This window comes from Astatotilapia calliptera, chromosome 3 (genome assembly GCF_900246225.1).
Source record: "Astatotilapia calliptera chromosome 3, fAstCal1.2, whole genome shotgun sequence".
Lineage (NCBI taxonomy): Eukaryota > Metazoa > Chordata > Actinopteri > Cichliformes > Cichlidae > Astatotilapia > Astatotilapia calliptera.
Window position 1 is genome coordinate 15,788,025 of NC_039304.1, and position 18,386 is coordinate 15,806,410.

The following is an 18,386-nucleotide window of genomic DNA, read 5'->3' on the forward strand; positions in this document are numbered from 1 at the left end:
CAGAAGATTGGAAACATGTTGTCTCGTCTGATGAGTCTCCGTTTCTGCTGCGACATTCAGTTGGTAGGATCCGTATCTGGCGTAAACATGAAATCAATCCCGAATTGTATCAGCGGTACAGACTGCACCGCTTAGTGAGCACCATTGAGAGACCACAGCCTACCTGAGTATTGTTGCTCTCTATGACCACAGTATGCCCATCTTCTATTGGCTGATAATGTGTCGTGTCACAAAGTTCAGATCATCTCAAACTGTTTTTTTTAAACATGACGATGAGTTCACTAACTCAAATGGCCTCCACAGTCATCAGATCTCAATCCAATAGTGCATCTTTGTTCTCTATTGTGGTAGCACGGAAGATTGGCATCGCGGATGTGCAACCGAAAACCTGCAGGTACCGTGTGATGCTGTCATATCTCGCGTGGATATGAAGCAAAATCTCTGTTAAGTACAGAAACGACGCACACCTACACCACAGGTGAAAGAAAAGCTAAAATTGGGCGACTTTAGGAGAAAGCAGTGTTAAACCTAAAAGGGGTAAGGATTGAGCGGTATTACCTCTCTGCCTGCCTCTGCCTCAAGAAACTTCTTGTTTCTTTCGTGAGTCGATAAGTCGTAATGATAAACCGTGGGCGAGCGCAGAGGGGGAGCTGGGGGAACACCAGCCGGGATACAGGATGCCTCAGCGTCAGACAAGCCTAATGACGCAACGGGTTTACTCAATACAGCTTCAACTTGTGAGGGACAGGATAATACTTGCAGGATTTCCCACGTTTCCTATGACCAAAAACGGGCTGAGGACTCTGACACTGACAGATATTACGTGACAGGCACACGGGAAATAAGCTTCTCGGGACACCAGGGAAACATCAGATGCAAACTTTCGCGATGGCACACGCCGTGATGCTTTTTCTCTCGTGCGTTTTCGCAGGAGTGGTAAGTTTTAGCCACACTTCTCTACTCAAGTGAGTCTGTGCTTATTGTTATTGCGTGTTTTTGAGAGCGTGAAAGGAGTGAAATAATGTCTCTCCCTTGATTTCAGCACACATTAGCACCTACATATGAAGCAGAGGCGGTGAGGGAGAGCCATACAGGCGAGTTTCTTTTTGTTATTGTTTGTTTGTTTGTTTGTTTTTACTCTGGTCTTAAAATCATTTTCCCTATATTATTATTATTATTATTATTATTATTATTATTATTATTATTATTTTACTTAGTTGGTGGTGCTGCACTCTTAAGTCCTGAGTGAGCTGATGTTTGCATAGGTGTTACCTGTAGGGGAGGGGGTGTAGCTTGCTTATGGATTTTTGTACATTCATTTGAAGTGAAAGGGGTCTTTGTGTGTGGAAACCAGCGAGAGAGTGGGTGGGTCGGGGTTTCCAAGACAGTTTCTGCTGCTAATGTTTTGTATTTTCCCCTTTACGTCCTCTGCAGTTGTTACCACCACGGGCAAAGAATGTAAATTCCCTTTTCGTCAGGGTGGAAGGATTCATCATCACTGCATCACTGTCCTCTCCTCAAGACCATGGTGAGTCCTTATTAGCCAGCCTGTCTGTCTGGATCTACTGTTTTGGTTGCACAAACAGTCTGTAATGTGTGTGTAGTCAAGTCAAAACACACTTCTGACAGAAGTGTCAGTCCTCTGACACACACTGACAGATCTCTCTCTTCTCTCTCTCTCTCTCTCTCTCTCTCGCTCTTACACACACACACACACACACACACACACACACACACACACACGCACACACACGTTGTTTGATACGCATGATTTGAAACTTTTATTCCACAAAATGTAAAAAAAATCATCTTTGGATAATTTACAGATTATTTGATTGCATGGTTTGTATTGAACTTATTTTCTTAATACATCTTTTATTTTTTTGCTGTCTTGATGATGCGTGTTTATCATTGCCTTTGTCACTTCCCACTTAGTGTTGTCACTGTATATTTTATTCTACCACAGCGACTTGAAAGCAGCTCCCGCTGCTTTTAAATGTGCTAATTAAATAAAAGCAACTAGCCTTGACTTGACAATACCCTTAGCACGGTCAAGGCACATGTAGCAGAATAGCATCGTGACTGATGGAGCGGAGTCAGGCTGTGTGTTTTGATTGCTTGATAGTTAAGAAACAATGAGCCATAATCTTCCCTTTTCAATCTCAAACTTACTGTATACACACAGGTCAGACAGTTAGCTACACATCCATGATGCAAATCTCTGTGGTGCTTAAATGATGCTCATTTAGTACTAAAGGACCCAAAGAAAATATCCGGTCACAACATTACACCGCCACCACCATCAGCCTGAATCATGGACTCGAGGCACAGATTCATGCATTCATGTTTTCTACACCAAATTCTGAGCCTACTCATTAGACCAGACAGCATTTATCTTCTGTTGGCAGGCGTTTGTAAATTGTAGCCCAAGTTCCCTGTTTTTAGCTGACAGGATCATGTGTTTTTTTTCTCTTGTTGTTTTCCATCTGCTTCAAGGTTTGACGTGTTATGCGTTCAAAGCAGTCTGGCCATTCTCCTCTGATCTCTGTTATCAACAACACAGTTTCACACAGAGAACTGCCACTCAGTGGATATTTTCTGTTTTTCAGGCCATTCTTTGTAATCCCCAGAGATTGTTGTGCTGGGATATTCCCAGTAGATCAGCAGTTTCTGAAATACTCGAGCCAGCTGGTCTGGCATCAATACCATGCCACATTCAAAGTCACTTAAATCACCTTCTCCCGATGCTCGGTTTGAACATGTTTAAATGCATTGAGCTGCTACCATGTGAGGTGGGGCAAAATATCGATATTTTCATATATCGTATACCGTTTTCTTGTAGTACATTTATTGATGTACTGGTTTCAGATATCAATATATGTATTCATTATAGCAGACACTACTTCAGTCTTTGTGGTGGCAGTTATCAACTGAAGAGCTTAAAATGAGCTTAATGAGCTGACACTGAAGAAGAACAAACTCTTTACTTCTTTAAGTATAGTTCTTCTTGTTAAGTCACACAGATACGGTGTCATAGATGACTGTCTTACAGTGGATTACAGTATCACTGGAATATATATATACAGAATATGTCTGTGTAAAAAATAAAAGGCAATATATTTATATCAGACTTTTGAATTTTATAACTTTAAAAGAAAGCACTGGAAACAGTCAACCTTTGTGGGGCTGGAAGATACAAAGTGCAGCTTTCTTCTCAAGGGAGAAATGTCGAGTTAGTGTTCTTATTTCTAATTGGTTGATAGTTCCTGGCTTTTTGCATGCCCTTAAAAGAACAAACACACTGGTGTTTTCCATCACTGCTGTAATAGCAATGATTTGTACACTGATGCAGTGTGTTTGGGGTGTGTAGTCACACCTAATTACAGCTCGCGGGGATGAGGGATTTATGCGACAGTGCCATCTGATCACAAATTTTAATGAGGTAATGAGCGAAAAAGCTTTAATAAAATGCTCATTGCTCAATTGCTGCTGGGGCCTGTGATGATTTTTATCATAATACAGTGTTATCATTAATAACTGTGAAGATAAAATGCAGAGGTACTCTGTGAAACTGCAACTATAGCTGAAGTTTAGCCGTTTCACAGCGTTTATCCCGAGGGTGCATAAACAGCTGCCTCAGTAAAACCATCATGGTGTAATTTGGTTTTTTTTAATCGCTTCAGATTGTGACACAGCAACAATCATCTTTTTATGATATTGGAAAAAAAACCCAAAACAACAGGAGACACGCTGGCAGGGTTTCAGTCTTCACTACTTGGAAATGATGCAGAAAGGGTGGATGCCAGTAAGGTGGAGCAACGTTTATGCAATTATACATGGGCCAATATTTTCTGGTCCACCTACATGTAAAGTTGCGGCGGTTTGACCCTGCTTGTTTTTGTGATGTGCTCATCAGCTCACCGTCAGAATGGGTTTGTCATTGAGTGTTGTAGTTACAGTGAGTGGAGAAGAGGTATGTTAATGTTACGCAGGTTAGATTAGTGGATGATTGACAGAGTTAGTTAGTGTGTGTTGGCAGAAGATGCAGCGTTCTGGAGCAGGGTGTCAGTACTTGTGGGTTTGATTAAGGGTTGGGTAAAATCCTCTGCACATGGTTTACGCAATTTTATGTCACAATATCTATATGCCCAACTCCAACAGTATAGCATGACTAACCGTCAGCGGGCACGCTAACTTACACGCTTAGTCAGGATATGCTTACTAAGGTTGTAATCAGGGTGTGATTTGTGAAAAAGACGTTTGATGATTTATTTATTATTTATTTATTTATTTTTACATGAAAAAAAAGAGTGGTCCTATATACTCCTTTATACAAATTCAGAACAAAAACATCCAACCATACTTAAAGAAATTACAGAAACTTGCTTAAGAGAGTTCAGGTTATGTTGAAGAATAAAGGTGATCATACCAAATATTAACTTTCAAGCTTGTTAGAATTGTGCAGACTCTGTTTTTGGCATATTTGCTGCATTTGCTGACTTGCAGGTGACTCTCTTCCTGTTTCCTTTGTCCCAGGTGCTCTCTTACACACAATTTTGATCGGGACAGGAAGTGGGGTTTCTGCGCACCAGAGAGAAGCCATCCAAATGGTTAGCTCACCAAACCAGCTGCAGATTGAATTTCCACTGCTGTTTAATTAGAAACTACAGTGTTGCGGTTGTTCTCCTGCTGATTATGTTTTGATGTTTTGATTTCAGTTTTTGTCCACACTTCACGCAGAATCACAGATCCGTGTCAGGCGAACCCGTGTCAGAATGGAGGCGTCTGCACAGCGATCCCACACAGACGCACATTCGAATGCTCCTGCCCTGAGAGCTTCTCTGGGAGAATATGTGAACAAAGTAGGCACCTTTATTAATATTCTATGAATTAAAGGTATAGTGCTTGTCATCCATTCATATTTGGTTTTGTCAGACTGTCTTTTTTTTGTCTGTTCCCTGAACATATTCACATCAAAGTGCACATTAGGCAGCCCATTGTCATTCATCTGTTGTCCACAGATGTAAACCAAAATCAAAAGCATGCCAGCTAAAAACTCTGTAATCAAATTCATGCTTAGTGAAGGCAGTTGAGTGTGAAGAGTTAACTCCTTCTTCTCTGGGGACCAGTGAGCCACATAGAGAGGCTATATTTGTTAAAAATGCTCAACTGTTGACTTTTCAGAAAGGTTGCAGATTGTGGCTCATTATGCAAAGAGGCCACTCATCATACAATGACTAAATTGGTGTGGCATTTGACGTGCTTCATTTCTGCTACATCTGCTACATTCAATAACGTTGTAGTTTACTGGCTCACTGGTAAGTGCTGTTATTTACACTGATTTACAGCTTTGATTAGGAGGAAAATTGCTGTCAGTAATTGTTGGAGGTTTGAAAATTTCACTGGTGACAAGAATAAGGATACTTTTATCCACAGAGCCCAACGCTGTTCTTTGTGAGCTTACCTTTTCCCAGCTGTGAACAACTAAATTTGGAGATTTTTCATAGATAGAAAATTTACATTATAATCTGGACTCGCTGTGCTTGCACAAGGTTTTCTATGGGAGTCAAAGAACATGCTAGGTTATAAGGCTGCCTGTATGGTCCCAAAATACACTCGCAAAAGAGACTTTTGATCTTAATTTCCTGCATAAATAAAGGTTGATTAAAAAAAGGAAACAAACCGTGAAGACAAACAAAAGCATGACAGTCTAAGTTCACTCTTGATTATCACAGTAGTTAAGAGTCTGCGTGGCTTTCAACCCCACCTCATGTAACCCTGTTCTGCCGCTGCCAGTAGCACCACCCCATCTGTTAGTTCCAGAGATTTACACATTTACAATAAAAAAAAGATTGTGGCCGATGCCAAAAAGCTGCCACTAGCAAAGCACCACAAAGTTGCCGTGCCCAAAGGTGGAATCACTGATGTCTGATGCAATAAATTCTCCAATGACTGGCAAGCTGTGATTATCAATTTTTGTAATTATTGGTTCCCAAACTTATCTGGGCAGGAGCTTCATATCCTGAAGGAGTTAAGGCAGAACTGGTTACAGACCAGCAGTGACACAGTGATTTCGCTCTTTTTTTAGCAGCAAATGTAGTTTGTTTAATTGACTTTAAACTGGTTTAGCTGCATTCAGCTATAGCCTCACACGCCACTGACAGACGTGACCTGATGCTATTAAGATGACAACTGAGCAATCTCTATTTGCTGATATAGACACTGAGATGTGATTGAAAGATCTGAGTGGCAGTCTTATGTTCGCCACAGTCCTATAAATGCGGCATACGCTTCACAATAACGTGACGTGTATAACATTGAAATGACATGCCAGTTTCATTTAATCTGTGTTTTCCGTTAAAATGCTGCTGAAATTTCGCGTGCTTGCCTTCAGGCCAAAATAATGGCAAATCAGTTATGAGTTACCTGTAAACAGGTTTCACTTTTCAGCTGAAAGCAAAGCAGTGAAAGAAGATGGAAAAACACAGAAAAATGGATCCGTCGCAGCAGCTCAGCCATCGGAGATTTGCTCCGTACGCTCCATTGAGCTCTTCAATCTGCTCTCCCATTTCAGCCCCGACGCCTTTCATGTGTTGTGTCGGCTTTTTCAGAGAAGTGCTACGAAACCGTACACCTGCGCTATTATGACATCGGAGAGTCTTGGGGACGAATTCACCTCCGTAATGTGGAACAGTGCACATGTGTGGCAGGGGAAATCAAGTGTGAGAGAGTCCACTACACGAGTAAGACATGCTTTCTGCTTTTGTTGTTCTGCTCTGAATGTGTCCAGTTGTTTTTTTCTTGGCCATTTTTTGCTATTTTCGGGGTGATGAGAGCAAAACTCAATAGGCTGCAATGACTTCAGCGCTATTTGCTTTGACAGCTGCTTGAATTGATGCTCAAATCGGCGAATGACAAACGAAATATTGCTACATGTTGGAATGTTTTGGGGTTTGTTTGTTTTTACATTAAATAAACATAAAGATAAAAACCTAGCAACCTTAGCAACTCATATAATTAAAAAAAAAATAGTATACAACTTGATCTCAGGCCTCCAAAAAAGTATCAGATCTCCTCTTAGCCTGAAGAAATGTTTTTTTTTTCACTCTCATAAGAGGGGGTTTGAAAGACGTGCCCTACCCTTTCTTTGATCACAGCTCCATAGTTACAAGAGTAACTTTGCATTGAAGAAAAGGCAGATTATATGACTCACTGTGACTCAGGAATGGTGTTTTAGGACACACCCCATGGGTCCATAGGGTGCTTTCATCTCAATGTTCACGGGCGTTTAGCAGATTCCCCTGGCATAAAGGAGATACAATCAGAGAGGTATTTTCATGCTTCTTCAGCTGAAACTGCTTTTGTCATGATGATAGGGGCTCAGCTTACAGGAGTCGCAAAACTAAAAAAAAAAAAAGTTTTCTAGCTTGAACCTGACCCTTAATGTGCTTTACATTGTTTTTCTTCAAAGCACATCAGGACTGCTCACTTTCAGTAAAACCCAATAAACTCATGGCATCTCTGATCCCCAGCATATTTTCTGTATGTTATATTATTTCACAAGAGGCTGCTCAGACCCAGATATATTACATGTACATAAGAACACAGATGCATGGGTGAGAGCGAACCAAAGCCAAAAAAATGAGACCGGAAGATGTTAGTAAGTCCACCTGAGCGGAACTGTAGAGTCAGGTTAAAATACTCAGAGGTTTCTTTTGCAGTTTTCTTTTGGTAATCTAAAAATATTAAAAATTACATTTAAAACCTGCGTGGGAAAAACCATGATGGTGTAGCAATGCTAATTATTGTTGAATTATTGTCTGTTATAAATGTACTATTACAGTGATTTCCAATGATTGATGCCACAATACAGAAGTTTTAAATAGCGAGGTCAGTGTATGTCAGACTAATCCCTGTGAGCCAAAAGCTCAGGCTTCATACTGCTGTAAATGCTCAGTTTCACACAGTTTTTCTTTTCAGACGTGGTCATGCATGATTTAATACATATAGTACATACATAATACATATATATTATATACATATATAATTCATACCTCATACACAAAACAGCAGCAACCACCTAAGTGCTGTTTAAGCTTTCTCGTTATGAGGGGCAGCCAATCAGCATAAAGTTCCCTTAACGCCCCAGTCGCACACGTCTTCAAAGTAAAAGTTGTACAACTTACGTTCTCTGTTTTACTAACACTTCGCAACTAGCTGGTGAGTGTTTGCAGATGAGTCTGTGGCTACCACACAAATTACTTGTGACAACAGCAAATTGCTAGTGTCCAAAAAGAATCACAAGGAAGCTTTAATGCATCAACAGCAAGCAACAGGTCAGTCAGGCAATACACTTTTTACCTTAGCAACTGGTGGTTTCCTTGGTTTAGTTCAGACCGGTTGTTCCAAAGTGTAAAAATTGCAAATGTCTGGCCATTTGCTACAATTTTGTTGGCATCTATAGGAATTCTACTTCAGGACTCTACATTAACTGCTTACATTCAGAATTCAGAATCTCATAGATTTGAAACAGAAATTCCTCCAAAGACAGTAATGTAGGAATGGCAATTTTAATAGTTGCAATTTCCCAGCAAAATGACCTAGGTGCTCGGCAACCATTTTATTTTATAGAAATATAACCAGAATACAATACTTTTAAACTGTGCATAGCGACTATCATAATGGGTCCGTTAAACAAGCTAAATGTTAATAAAGTTTTGCTGAAAAACAAGCATTTTAAAGAGAATGGCATTAGGATGTGACAGTGTGTGTCTTGATGTGTCCAGTGTGCCGTACAAACCCATGTCAGAACGACGGAACGTGTCGACTGATCGTATCCACCGGAAAGGAAGTGTGTAACTGCAGGCATGGCTACAGTGGACCTCACTGTAGTCTCGGTAAGTCATACGCTGAGTGCTACGTTCCCGTTTTCCTCATTCAAATGGAAATGCAAAATTTGCTCTGAGCAGAAAGCACAGTTGACATGAAATGATGTTTGTATTGGGCTAAAAATAGCAGAGGGCAGAATTTCTAGTCACTGCAGTCTGCATAGAGCCAGAGTCTTTGTCATATGCGAGAGCAGATGTATGGAATCCTCATTGTGTCACGTATGCACAGACGCATGCTCGTGCATGTGTGGATGACAATAGTTTGATTAATGGTCACAGGTGAGGGCGTGCTGGTGAGCTTGTAGCCAGCTGTCATTGACGCGTTCAGAGAGAGGTTTTAAAACGTGTCATCGCACACACATATCTGCTGCATCGGGAGTTTGTGTGATCGCTTTCATATTGTTTACATACCTGTGTTTCACTGTGGTCACGGCTGGGATTATTTCCATGTCTCTCTCTCTCTCTCTCTCTCTCTCTGTGGCTTGTGTGAGCAGAGCCAGAGCCAGAGTGCTATAGCAGCAGGGGCACAGGTTACAGAGGCCTGGTGGGCACCACCGTGTCCGGCGCCCAGTGTCTGCCGTGGAACTCAGACCTGCTGTTTGATGAGCTCCATGTGGGCACAGTGATTGCATCACCTGTTAAAGGCCTTGGGGAGCATGCCTACTGCAGGTGTGTGTGCTAAATCATCCTGCCTTAATAGCAGCTATGGTAGATTTTCTAGTAGTTGTTTCTCCAACAGTTAATCAAAATGAGATATTAAAGCCTTTGTCGCTTGCTGTGCTGCAAACAGTCTTATCTGGGAGGCCACATTTCTATACAGTTTGCACATAATTTCTGTTTTAAAGCTGCAGTATCCAACTTTTTTTTTACCCTGAGCTAGCAAAAGCCGTATGCTCCTTATCTGTCAATTCCATGTGTCAACTCTTGTCATTCGTGTGACTTACGAGCACATAGCTACTGAGGGGGAAACCCTGAAACCATCATGCCAAAAGGCTTATCTCTGGCACATTCACCCTTCCTGCCTTCTTCCATCAGCTGATTTCTTACTATGACTTCTCATGAGCAGGAAGACATACTGACAGCAAATGGCACGTTTCCCAAATTTTCCCAGGCCAAAGCAAACAATGGGACTTAGACTTACACCCAGGCTCGGATAGATCATTAATTATTGGTAAGATTGCATATTGCAGCTTTAAAACTAAAACCTGAATCCTGGTTGTTAAAACGTGAAACGAATGTAGAAAGAAAGCGAATAATCTGCGTGTGAGTGTGTGGATTTGAATGGCAATGGAGCCCCTGTGAGACATTCAGCTAATGAAGCAATATATAAAGATAGGAAGCAGCGAGGCTACACGCACAGAAGCACGCACACACTCTGTCCGTTGTGTATCTCTGTGTGTAGGAACCCAGACGAGGACAAGAAGCCTTGGTGTTACACAATAAAAGACAACGCCATCTCCTGGGAGTACTGTGACGTCCCCTCCTGTGTGATGGCTGCGTGTGAGTAAGCAGGACGCAGGGAAGGAGTTTGTGTGCAGAATGTAATTATGTTGTAATTGAGGCGTTATATTGGAGTGTGGATATGCTTTAGCATAAGATTAAGGCATACATCTGTTAGCTTGACCAGACACCTGAGCTGTTCTGCCGTTTAAATCTATATATGTACATATTCTAATACCCCTCGTTTGTAATAATGTTCATATCCAACTCTTGGCTTAATTTTGTTTCCTCGTTAAGAGTATCAGATTTATTTAGCTGCCACTCTCTGAACATTCATTCCATCATTACAACATGCAATAAGTAATGATCTTACACAAAGGTCACGCAGTGCAGCAGCGTCTTCTCTCTCTCTCGGCCTCGTTCATATGACATTGACACTGACGCTCCGTATTCGAGAAACATTTCTCGAATGTGGAGGCTTATTAAATGCCTTCACATTTAATTAAAATCCAGTTTTAGATTTAAAAACAAAAAAAAAGTGCAGAGAAGGCAGCTAATCTGTGCCGCTGAGTCACGCTGCTCTCGAAAGTTAAATTCAGCCAAGCTGACTGGTTTAGTGAAAGAGCTTTTTTTTTTTTTAAAGGAAAAACATTGGCTAGGTTAGATATGGGGGAAATAATAAGACATTACTCACCCTGAATCAACACGTCACGTCAGGTGGAGCCAAATGTTGATGTGGTGAGTGGGGTTTGCAACAGCTGTCTATCTGTCTGTCATGATGCCAGGGGTATGCACCGAATTCATAATCCTCTTCCTGATCATCCTCAACACATGATTTGCAGCCAGAGGAAGCTTTGCCACACTGAACATCATCACCTTATAGAAATGACTATTTTTGTTTTTTGTGCTTCTTGCAGGGGGAAATCAACCAGCAGTAGATTCAAAATTATTCAGAGGAGGTATTTAGGAAGCTAGTTTAAAAAAAAAGTCTAAATCTAAGCTAGTTGATTGATTTGTAGTTTCTTATCTGTTAGCGTCTTTTAGCTCTTTTTAGAAAGTGGCATTTTGCTGTGTCCAAGTTAAGCTGAAAATATTCCTCTGTTTGAACTTTTCTCAGCTTCTTCTCTGAGGTTTACTCCATTCAACGTCCTGCCCACCATTGAAAAACCCAAACCCTCCAAGCCGGCCAAAAAACCCTTATGCGGGAAAAAGCACAAGAAGAGGTTATCGACAGCCAGAGGGAGGATAATGGGTGGAACTTCGTCTCTGGAAGGTAGTCATCCATGGATGGCAGCCATTTACATCGGACAGTCAGACTTCTGCGGCGGCACTCTCATCTCCTCTTGCTGGGTCGTGTCTGCGGCCCACTGCTTCTTCAGCAAGTATGTATTGAATTCTACCGCTGCAGAGGATGTTACACACATTAGTGGAAAAAAGGCAACGCTATGAGTTTTTCCAGCCATTTTTTCCCCTCTACACAGTGTTATCTCTTAACCTTGGAAAGTGTGAGTCTTTTAAGAAATCGTATCCCCTTTTGAGTCAGTCTATGAAAGACTATAGGAAGCTTGACAAAAAAAGTCACATTTCTTGAATTTTAAACAGTAATATATTCTCTCTGTATTATATAACAAACGTGTCTAAATATGCATGTTGTAATGTTTACATGCAAATGTTAGCACCTTCCTCTGATGTCAGTAAAACAGATGTCTGTTTACTGACATCCACAAGTTTAAATCTTTAGCTAAAGCAACTGAATGTTGCACTGGACCTACACAGCAGAGTGCATATAGGAAAATACAATATATGGTATCTGCAAGGCTTTCTTTTTAAGCCCCATGTCTACTGCTACAACTGTGTTTTAGTACAGTTGGGGCATGATTGGATTTCTTATTAGAAAGTATTAATTAAAATTCATAATATAAAATAGCATTATCAACATCGCAGGGGTTTAACTATCTTATAGATAGTTGGTGCTTTAGGAAGGAAAATTACAGAATTAAGTGGATTTTTTTTACAGCACAAGTGACATTAAAATCATTAGATTTTAATTATTAGACTTTAAAGCAGTGTAATAAAAATTAGACTGATTTTTAGCCCAAGTGACGAAGTGGTAAGAATGCATGCCACATGGCTAAAAGATCGGTCAACCAGTCTGACTCCCTTTGTGTGTCATTGTTCTCTTCCTGTCTATTGTTGCTACTATGGTTCCTACAGGTGTAACAATCATGATAAGAATGGTCTTTTTGCCATCTTGAGTGACCACATTTGGATGGTAGGACGCTGTGCTAAATTATCAGCTAATGATTGGTTGGTAAGCTTGGTTAGCATCCTGTAGCTATTTACCGCTCCTGGAAAAGTAATGGCTAAAGCCCCAGACAAACAGGGCTAGAGACCAGTCACTGAATCCTTAGCAACTGCCAGTCACCAGCATAAAATGTGAATTAATTAGTGAAAACCTCTTTGTTATTACTTTGGTCGTGTTTTCAACTTGTCTGCAAACACTTTCCAACTACTTTGCAAACAGCAGTAAGATTTTACAAAGTGCGATGCCAGAAACGGAGACTGTTTCTGGTTTGCGTTGCACTTTCTCCAAGTTTAAGTACCGCTTTGCTAGCAGTTAGCAATTATACAAAATGCTGTCTTTCATGCAAACTGCAAAGAATCTGCTTGCAGCCAACACGTTTTTTGATACAGCATCGTCTTTGCAACTGAGTTTAGCTAATGAGGGCTAGCAGTCTCCAGCAACCACTCACCAAGTGGTCGCAAAATGGACAGTTTTCCTGAGTGACATGCAGTTATATCACATCCAAAAGGGCAGGCAACTCTCAAGCAATGTAAGCATAATGCCAAGCAAGGGCTGGTTTAAGGCACGTCTGCATTTGCTTCACCTTTTAGACCTGGAAGCTATATTCTCTTTAATAATGCATAACTTTAACTTTTGGTATTGTTTTGTTTGCTAGCAGATTCATGCGTTCGTCCATAGTTTGCACTTAATACTCGAACAAATACTCATCGACTACTTTCCAAATGGCAGGAAAAACACCCGTTTAATTGCAGCATTTGGAAGTTCTGCATTGGCTTCCTTTTTCACCCCCCTTAAAGGCCAAATGTGATTGACTGTGCTGCTAAAAGCTCAAACAAATGTTCTGTGAAGGTATTTTGGGTTCTCTAATTTTCCCACCAGATTTCACGAAAAACAAGGTGAAGTACTCCAGTTACCTCAAGTTTATTTTGACTTGATGAGCTTTGTGAGTGTGGACTTTGGTATACTGGTATACTATAATGAATTAATTAAGAATGTCTTTCTTCAGCCCCCTGAAATCTCAAATCCGTGTGGTCCTGGGCCAGCATAGCTTTAATACCACCAGTCCCAACACGAGGACATTTGGAGTGGAGGACTACATCTTTCCAAGGCACTTCTCAGTGTTTAACCCAACACTGCATGACATTGGTAATTATTTAATGCATACACACACACGCGCACACATATGCCAGTGACTCACATAAACTGGAAGACCTCTTGTCCCTGTTCAGAAACACACAAACCCACTTAAGAACCCAGTCTGTATGCACAGCTGTGCTTCACTGAACAGCTGTGTCCCTCTGCACCCCCGCAATAAAAACACGCACAAACACAGATGCACACATATATGTATATTGACAGTTGGGTGTGGCATTTTCCCAAGGCGAAGTCAGCCACTCGCTTCATACCTTTGCTTCATTTCTTTTCCTGTTTCATAACATTTCATTTCTGTTTGGCAGTTCTAATCAAACTGAAGAAGCAGGACGGGCGATGTGTGAAGAAAACCCCGTTCATCAGGCCCATCTGTCTCCCAGACAAAAGCATGACGTTCCCCGATTACTACTGCTGCACCATTAGTGGCTGGGGACATACACAAGAGAGTGAGTAATGAGGAGGTCATGGCAGAGCTGTGTCATTTCCGTTTTGTCACGATGACAACTATTTACATTCGTGCATTGATCACAGGGAGCACATTTGTCGTGCACCTCCAGTGAATTATTTATTTGTTTACACGCTTAAACCGTGAGGGTGGGGCCAAAATTGTTTGCGCTGCTATGTGTCTTTGAGAAAAGTTTCAGATTTATTTTTAACGCACATAAAAGAAACATTTTGTCACTTTGGAAAATAATAATTTGCTTTCATCTTGAGGGCTAAATCTGTCACAGCCGGGAGACGATTAGCCTAGCTTAGCTTAGCATAAGGACCGGGAAAAAATATGGGGTGACAGCTCGGTGTTACTGGGCTTTTATCTAACACGACTCATTTGTGTTTTATTTGACAGAGGGAATGGGATACTCCACTCTGCAGGAGGCTGGAGTAAGACTGACTCCTCACGATAACTGCAAGAAGCCAGAAGTGTATGGCAACCATGTCACTAGTGACATGATTTGTGCAGGGATTAACGGCTGCGTTGATGCGTGCCAGGTAGGGAAGCATTTTGAGGACTGTCGTGTTTTGATGTAATTCTGCCAAGGAAGTGCTGATGTCCTAAAACAGAGTCCCATGATAGAAACATCTTTTTTAATTTTAAATTAGCTCCTGGCTCAATGTTCTATTTGCAGTTAAGACACCAGATTCACCAGCACTACAGAGCTCAGCAGTGAGGTCCTGGAAATAAAACTCATAGTCACGTTCTGATTATGAGCCATAATACTAGAACTATACATAGTAGAGCTGCTATGACATTGTGAAATGATGATATGTGTCACAAGAAACCATAGGTCTATATGATAACAACTTTGTTTTTGGGGAAACAAGTTTTATTTACTATGTCATGAAGAAAATGCTGAATTTAAACAGCGGTATCTCTCGTGGTTGGATATGAAGGTTACCACGGACATATCTAAAGGAAGGTTAGAAGGTTAGAAGTCGTTTGCTGTAAATTCGATGAATTGCAAAACATTATGGGTTTTAACTAATCATTTTTTTCTTTTTATTTCCCTTTAATTTTTTTATCTGTATCTTTTCCTTTATAGTCATGATTCACCTCATAGCTGGTTGGCTGGGTTAAAAGCTTAAAACTCTATATAAGGCTTTTCGGAAACATCAGTGGAGTAGGCCCATCCATCCATTCTCTTCCACTTATCCTTATCAGGGTGGCAAATTCACTTGGGAAAGTGGGCGATTGAGCGCAATAGTGACAATATTATCTCTTATTATCAAGTTATTTATAAAGAATATCAATAGGACTTTAACTTCAGGAACTTTTTTGCGATTTAATCTCTTTTCTGTCATTACATTTTTTTTTTTCATTTCAGATTCTGCTTCACTTATTTTACTCTCAGCCAGAACCAAAAAGCTGAGCATACTTTTTACATTTTTTTTATTTTATGGTATATTTTTGTTAGTTTTTTTTCTTTAATTATTTAACAGTATTTAAATTAAGAGTTAGATTGTATTAATAGTTCTAACTCACAGTGTTAATGCTCCTGCTCTCAACTACACTCTTACACGCTGCATCAAACAAACTTTGATGCACAGTCATGTGATCCCGCTGCAGGTCATTGCATTTATATGAAGCTGCTGGATGTTGGAGATATGAACTACTTTGCTTCATGAAGATCACATTTTAACCAAAAATCTATTTTACAATGACAGATTTTAGAGTTTAAAAAAAATCAACGTTACCTTTTCAACATCTCATTTAATGCGTGACTACACAAACTTAAATACACGTGAATTTAAGAAAGAAGAAAACAAATGTCTTTATTTCACTGTGGCTGGGACGGTACAGTACTTAACCCGCCGCCTTGGCTCTGTTGGGGATGACATCAGAGGCCAGGCTCGAGGTTTCACAGTAATGGAACAGCACTTAAGATGGCAGGAGGGATTCCCCTGAGTGAAATGTTGGGGGAAGGCAACGAGGGTCTCAGTGATATTCAGAGATGTCTGTGGTGTGACACTACCCCCTCATCCTGCTGTGTAAAATATTTGAACTCCTTCCTGTTAAATGAAATGAGACAACTGACTGTTTAGCTCATAGGTAGAGAGCAATTTTGAGCAATATATTCATTTTTAAGTGTGTGACTCAGCCGTTTGTGTGCCTTCACTGTGATCTGCGTGTATATTCATGTGTACATCCACTTGTGCGTTTCCTCAGGGCGACTCCGGGGGCCCGCTGGCTTGTGGGAGGAATGACGTCAGCTTCTTATACGGGATCGTCAGCTGGGGGGAGGGCTGCGGCCGCTCCAATAAACCCGGAGTTTACACAAAAGTAGTGAATTACATAGACTGGATCGATTCAGTGATCAAACGCAAACCCAAGCCTTCACCAAACGACATTACCTGGAAATAACCTTTCCTGCATGAGATGTTTAGAGATATTATAATGAACTTTTTTACAATTTTTTTTATTATTGTAAAGCTTCTGGAAGTTTACAGGTTATTTGTTTAACTGTGAAATATTTTGAGACTGAATAAACCTTCAATGACTTTCAGTGACATCAAACTTTGAGTGTCTTTGTTAAAGAGCTGTGATATGTTGTGAATGTAATTAAAACAAGCCAGTCTCAAGGTTACCATGATGTTTTTCTCCAAGTGGACTTTTCTCTGTTATCGTGAGGCTGGATTTTCTGAGATTTGATATGTATTGCTGTTCAGTTCATTCATCAGATATTTCTCTCTTTAGTTTTTTTTAAAATTAAGTATATAAATGGGCTTTAGAAATAATAGATGGATTAAAAATAGCTCATCTCAAGGTCTTGAGTCCTTTTACTGTACTAGTTAAGCACATTAGCTTTGAAACAGTGAAACATCTCTAAGAAAATAACAGAAACTGGGTAAAAAACAATATATATTTATTGCTGATATATGTACAATTACATAAAAAGACTGTATAGACTTGATGTGGTACTTTTAATATGCACAGTTCAGTTTTAAGGTTGTTTTGTGGATAAACTTTCCAGATACCTAAAACTATGAAGCCAAATATAGAAAGTAGCTCCAAGAACAACTGAATGTAAAGATAATAAAGGGGTATTAAAAGCTTAAAATTACCTTAATAGGTCCAGAGACACTGAGTGTATGTGATTAGCTCCAGGGTCTGGGAGACCTTGGGTGGCACCAAACACACCCCTGAAGTTAGACTGCCCTGCTTTGGTTCTCAAATCAATGAAGTGCATGGATACAAATTACCTCGGGGTGTGGGTGACCTTTTTTCTGGAAATTCTAAATACACCTTCATGGTGTTTAGTTGTTTAATCCGTTTAAATTGAACTTCAGATTGCTTTCCGCCCTTGGTGTGGTTCTTTTGCACAGGTGTGCAGACTAAAACAACTGTACCAAGGCCTTTCAGAGGAGGCGGACCAAACAAACTGCAGAGCAGTTCGCTGGTGAGAATGCGATCTCACCTCGATGCAACCCAGTTACCAGGTATACACTAATCAGCAGAGTGCCACAGAGGTACACTGAACATTATTGGCTGAAATAATAATTAACAGAAAAATATGAATGTTAGGACTGAAGTCTCCATGTTACCACTCGTCCAGAATACACAGCTGTCTTCCTGTTTTTGCTCTTGCTGCTCCCACTGCAGATGTGTGGCCGACAATGAAAATGAAACTTTGCATTTTTGCAAACTCATCAGCTGATAAGTGGGCTAGAGTAAATGAAGTAGGTGTATCAATGAGTACCCCTTCACACGGTGAATCAGTGCCTCCTGCCTCTTTTACTGTGCAAAGGTTTTGTCCATTTTTTGGCCACATCTACTAATGTACATTTACACAGGCTGGTGATATGTCCACAGTTAAAATCCTTATAACTTGTTAATTGTCAAACCTTTTTCCAGTTGTTTTGTGTTTTGTTCTGGTTGCTTTCCATTGACTTAACCTTCAGTCCAGTTTACTTCCATTTGATGCAATTCAGAATCAGATTTATTTATTTAGTGCCAAAACACAGCAACACCTCAAAGTGCTTTATACTGTAAAGGACCTACAGTATTTTGAAGAAAACTCCAACAATCCATCACCACTTTGTGATGGTGGGAAGGAAGAACTCTCTTTTAACAGGAACAAACCTCCAGCAAAGGCAGGCTCAGG

At 40.5% G+C, this 18,386-nt stretch overlaps 1 protein-coding gene across 5 annotated transcripts; it reads left to right on the forward strand.

The window, feature by feature from the left end:
* Positions 1-311: 311 nt before the first annotated feature.
* On the forward strand, positions 312-16,798 carry hgfac (HGF activator). Of its 5 annotated transcripts, XM_026162000.1 has the most exons (15): positions 312-936; positions 1,043-1,094; positions 1,435-1,528; positions 4,537-4,610; positions 4,719-4,862; positions 6,612-6,743; positions 8,787-8,897; positions 9,383-9,557; positions 10,291-10,388; positions 11,246-11,287; positions 11,446-11,710; positions 13,640-13,779; positions 14,091-14,231; positions 14,633-14,775; positions 16,451-16,798. In XM_026162000.1, exons 1-15 carry the CDS (start codon positions 874-876, stop codon positions 16,643-16,645), a joined length of 1,869 nt encoding a protein of 622 aa, XP_026017785.1. In that variant the 5' UTR covers positions 312-873; the 3' UTR covers positions 16,646-16,798. The 5 variants fall into 5 exon arrangements, with proteins under 5 accessions (XP_026017785.1, XP_026017786.1, XP_026017787.1 ...); XM_026162001.1 differs by lacking the exon at positions 11,246-11,287 and having other exon boundaries at positions 313-936; XM_026162002.1 differs by lacking the exon at positions 6,612-6,743 and having other exon boundaries at positions 313-936.
* The last annotated feature ends 1,588 nt before the right edge of the window (positions 16,799-18,386 follow it).

Coding starts and splice junctions, on each gene's coding strand:
- hgfac (XM_026162000.1), top strand. CDS start 874: ATGCAAACTTTCGCGATGGCACACGCCGTGATGCTTTTTCTCTCGTGC. Junction 937..1,042: donor CGTGCGTTTTCGCAGGAGTG/GTAAGTTTTAGC, acceptor CCTTGATTTCAG/CACACATTAGCACCTACATA. Junction 11,711..13,639: donor GCCCACTGCTTCTTCAGCAA/GTATGTATTGAA, acceptor GTCTTTCTTCAG/CCCCCTGAAATCTCAAATCC.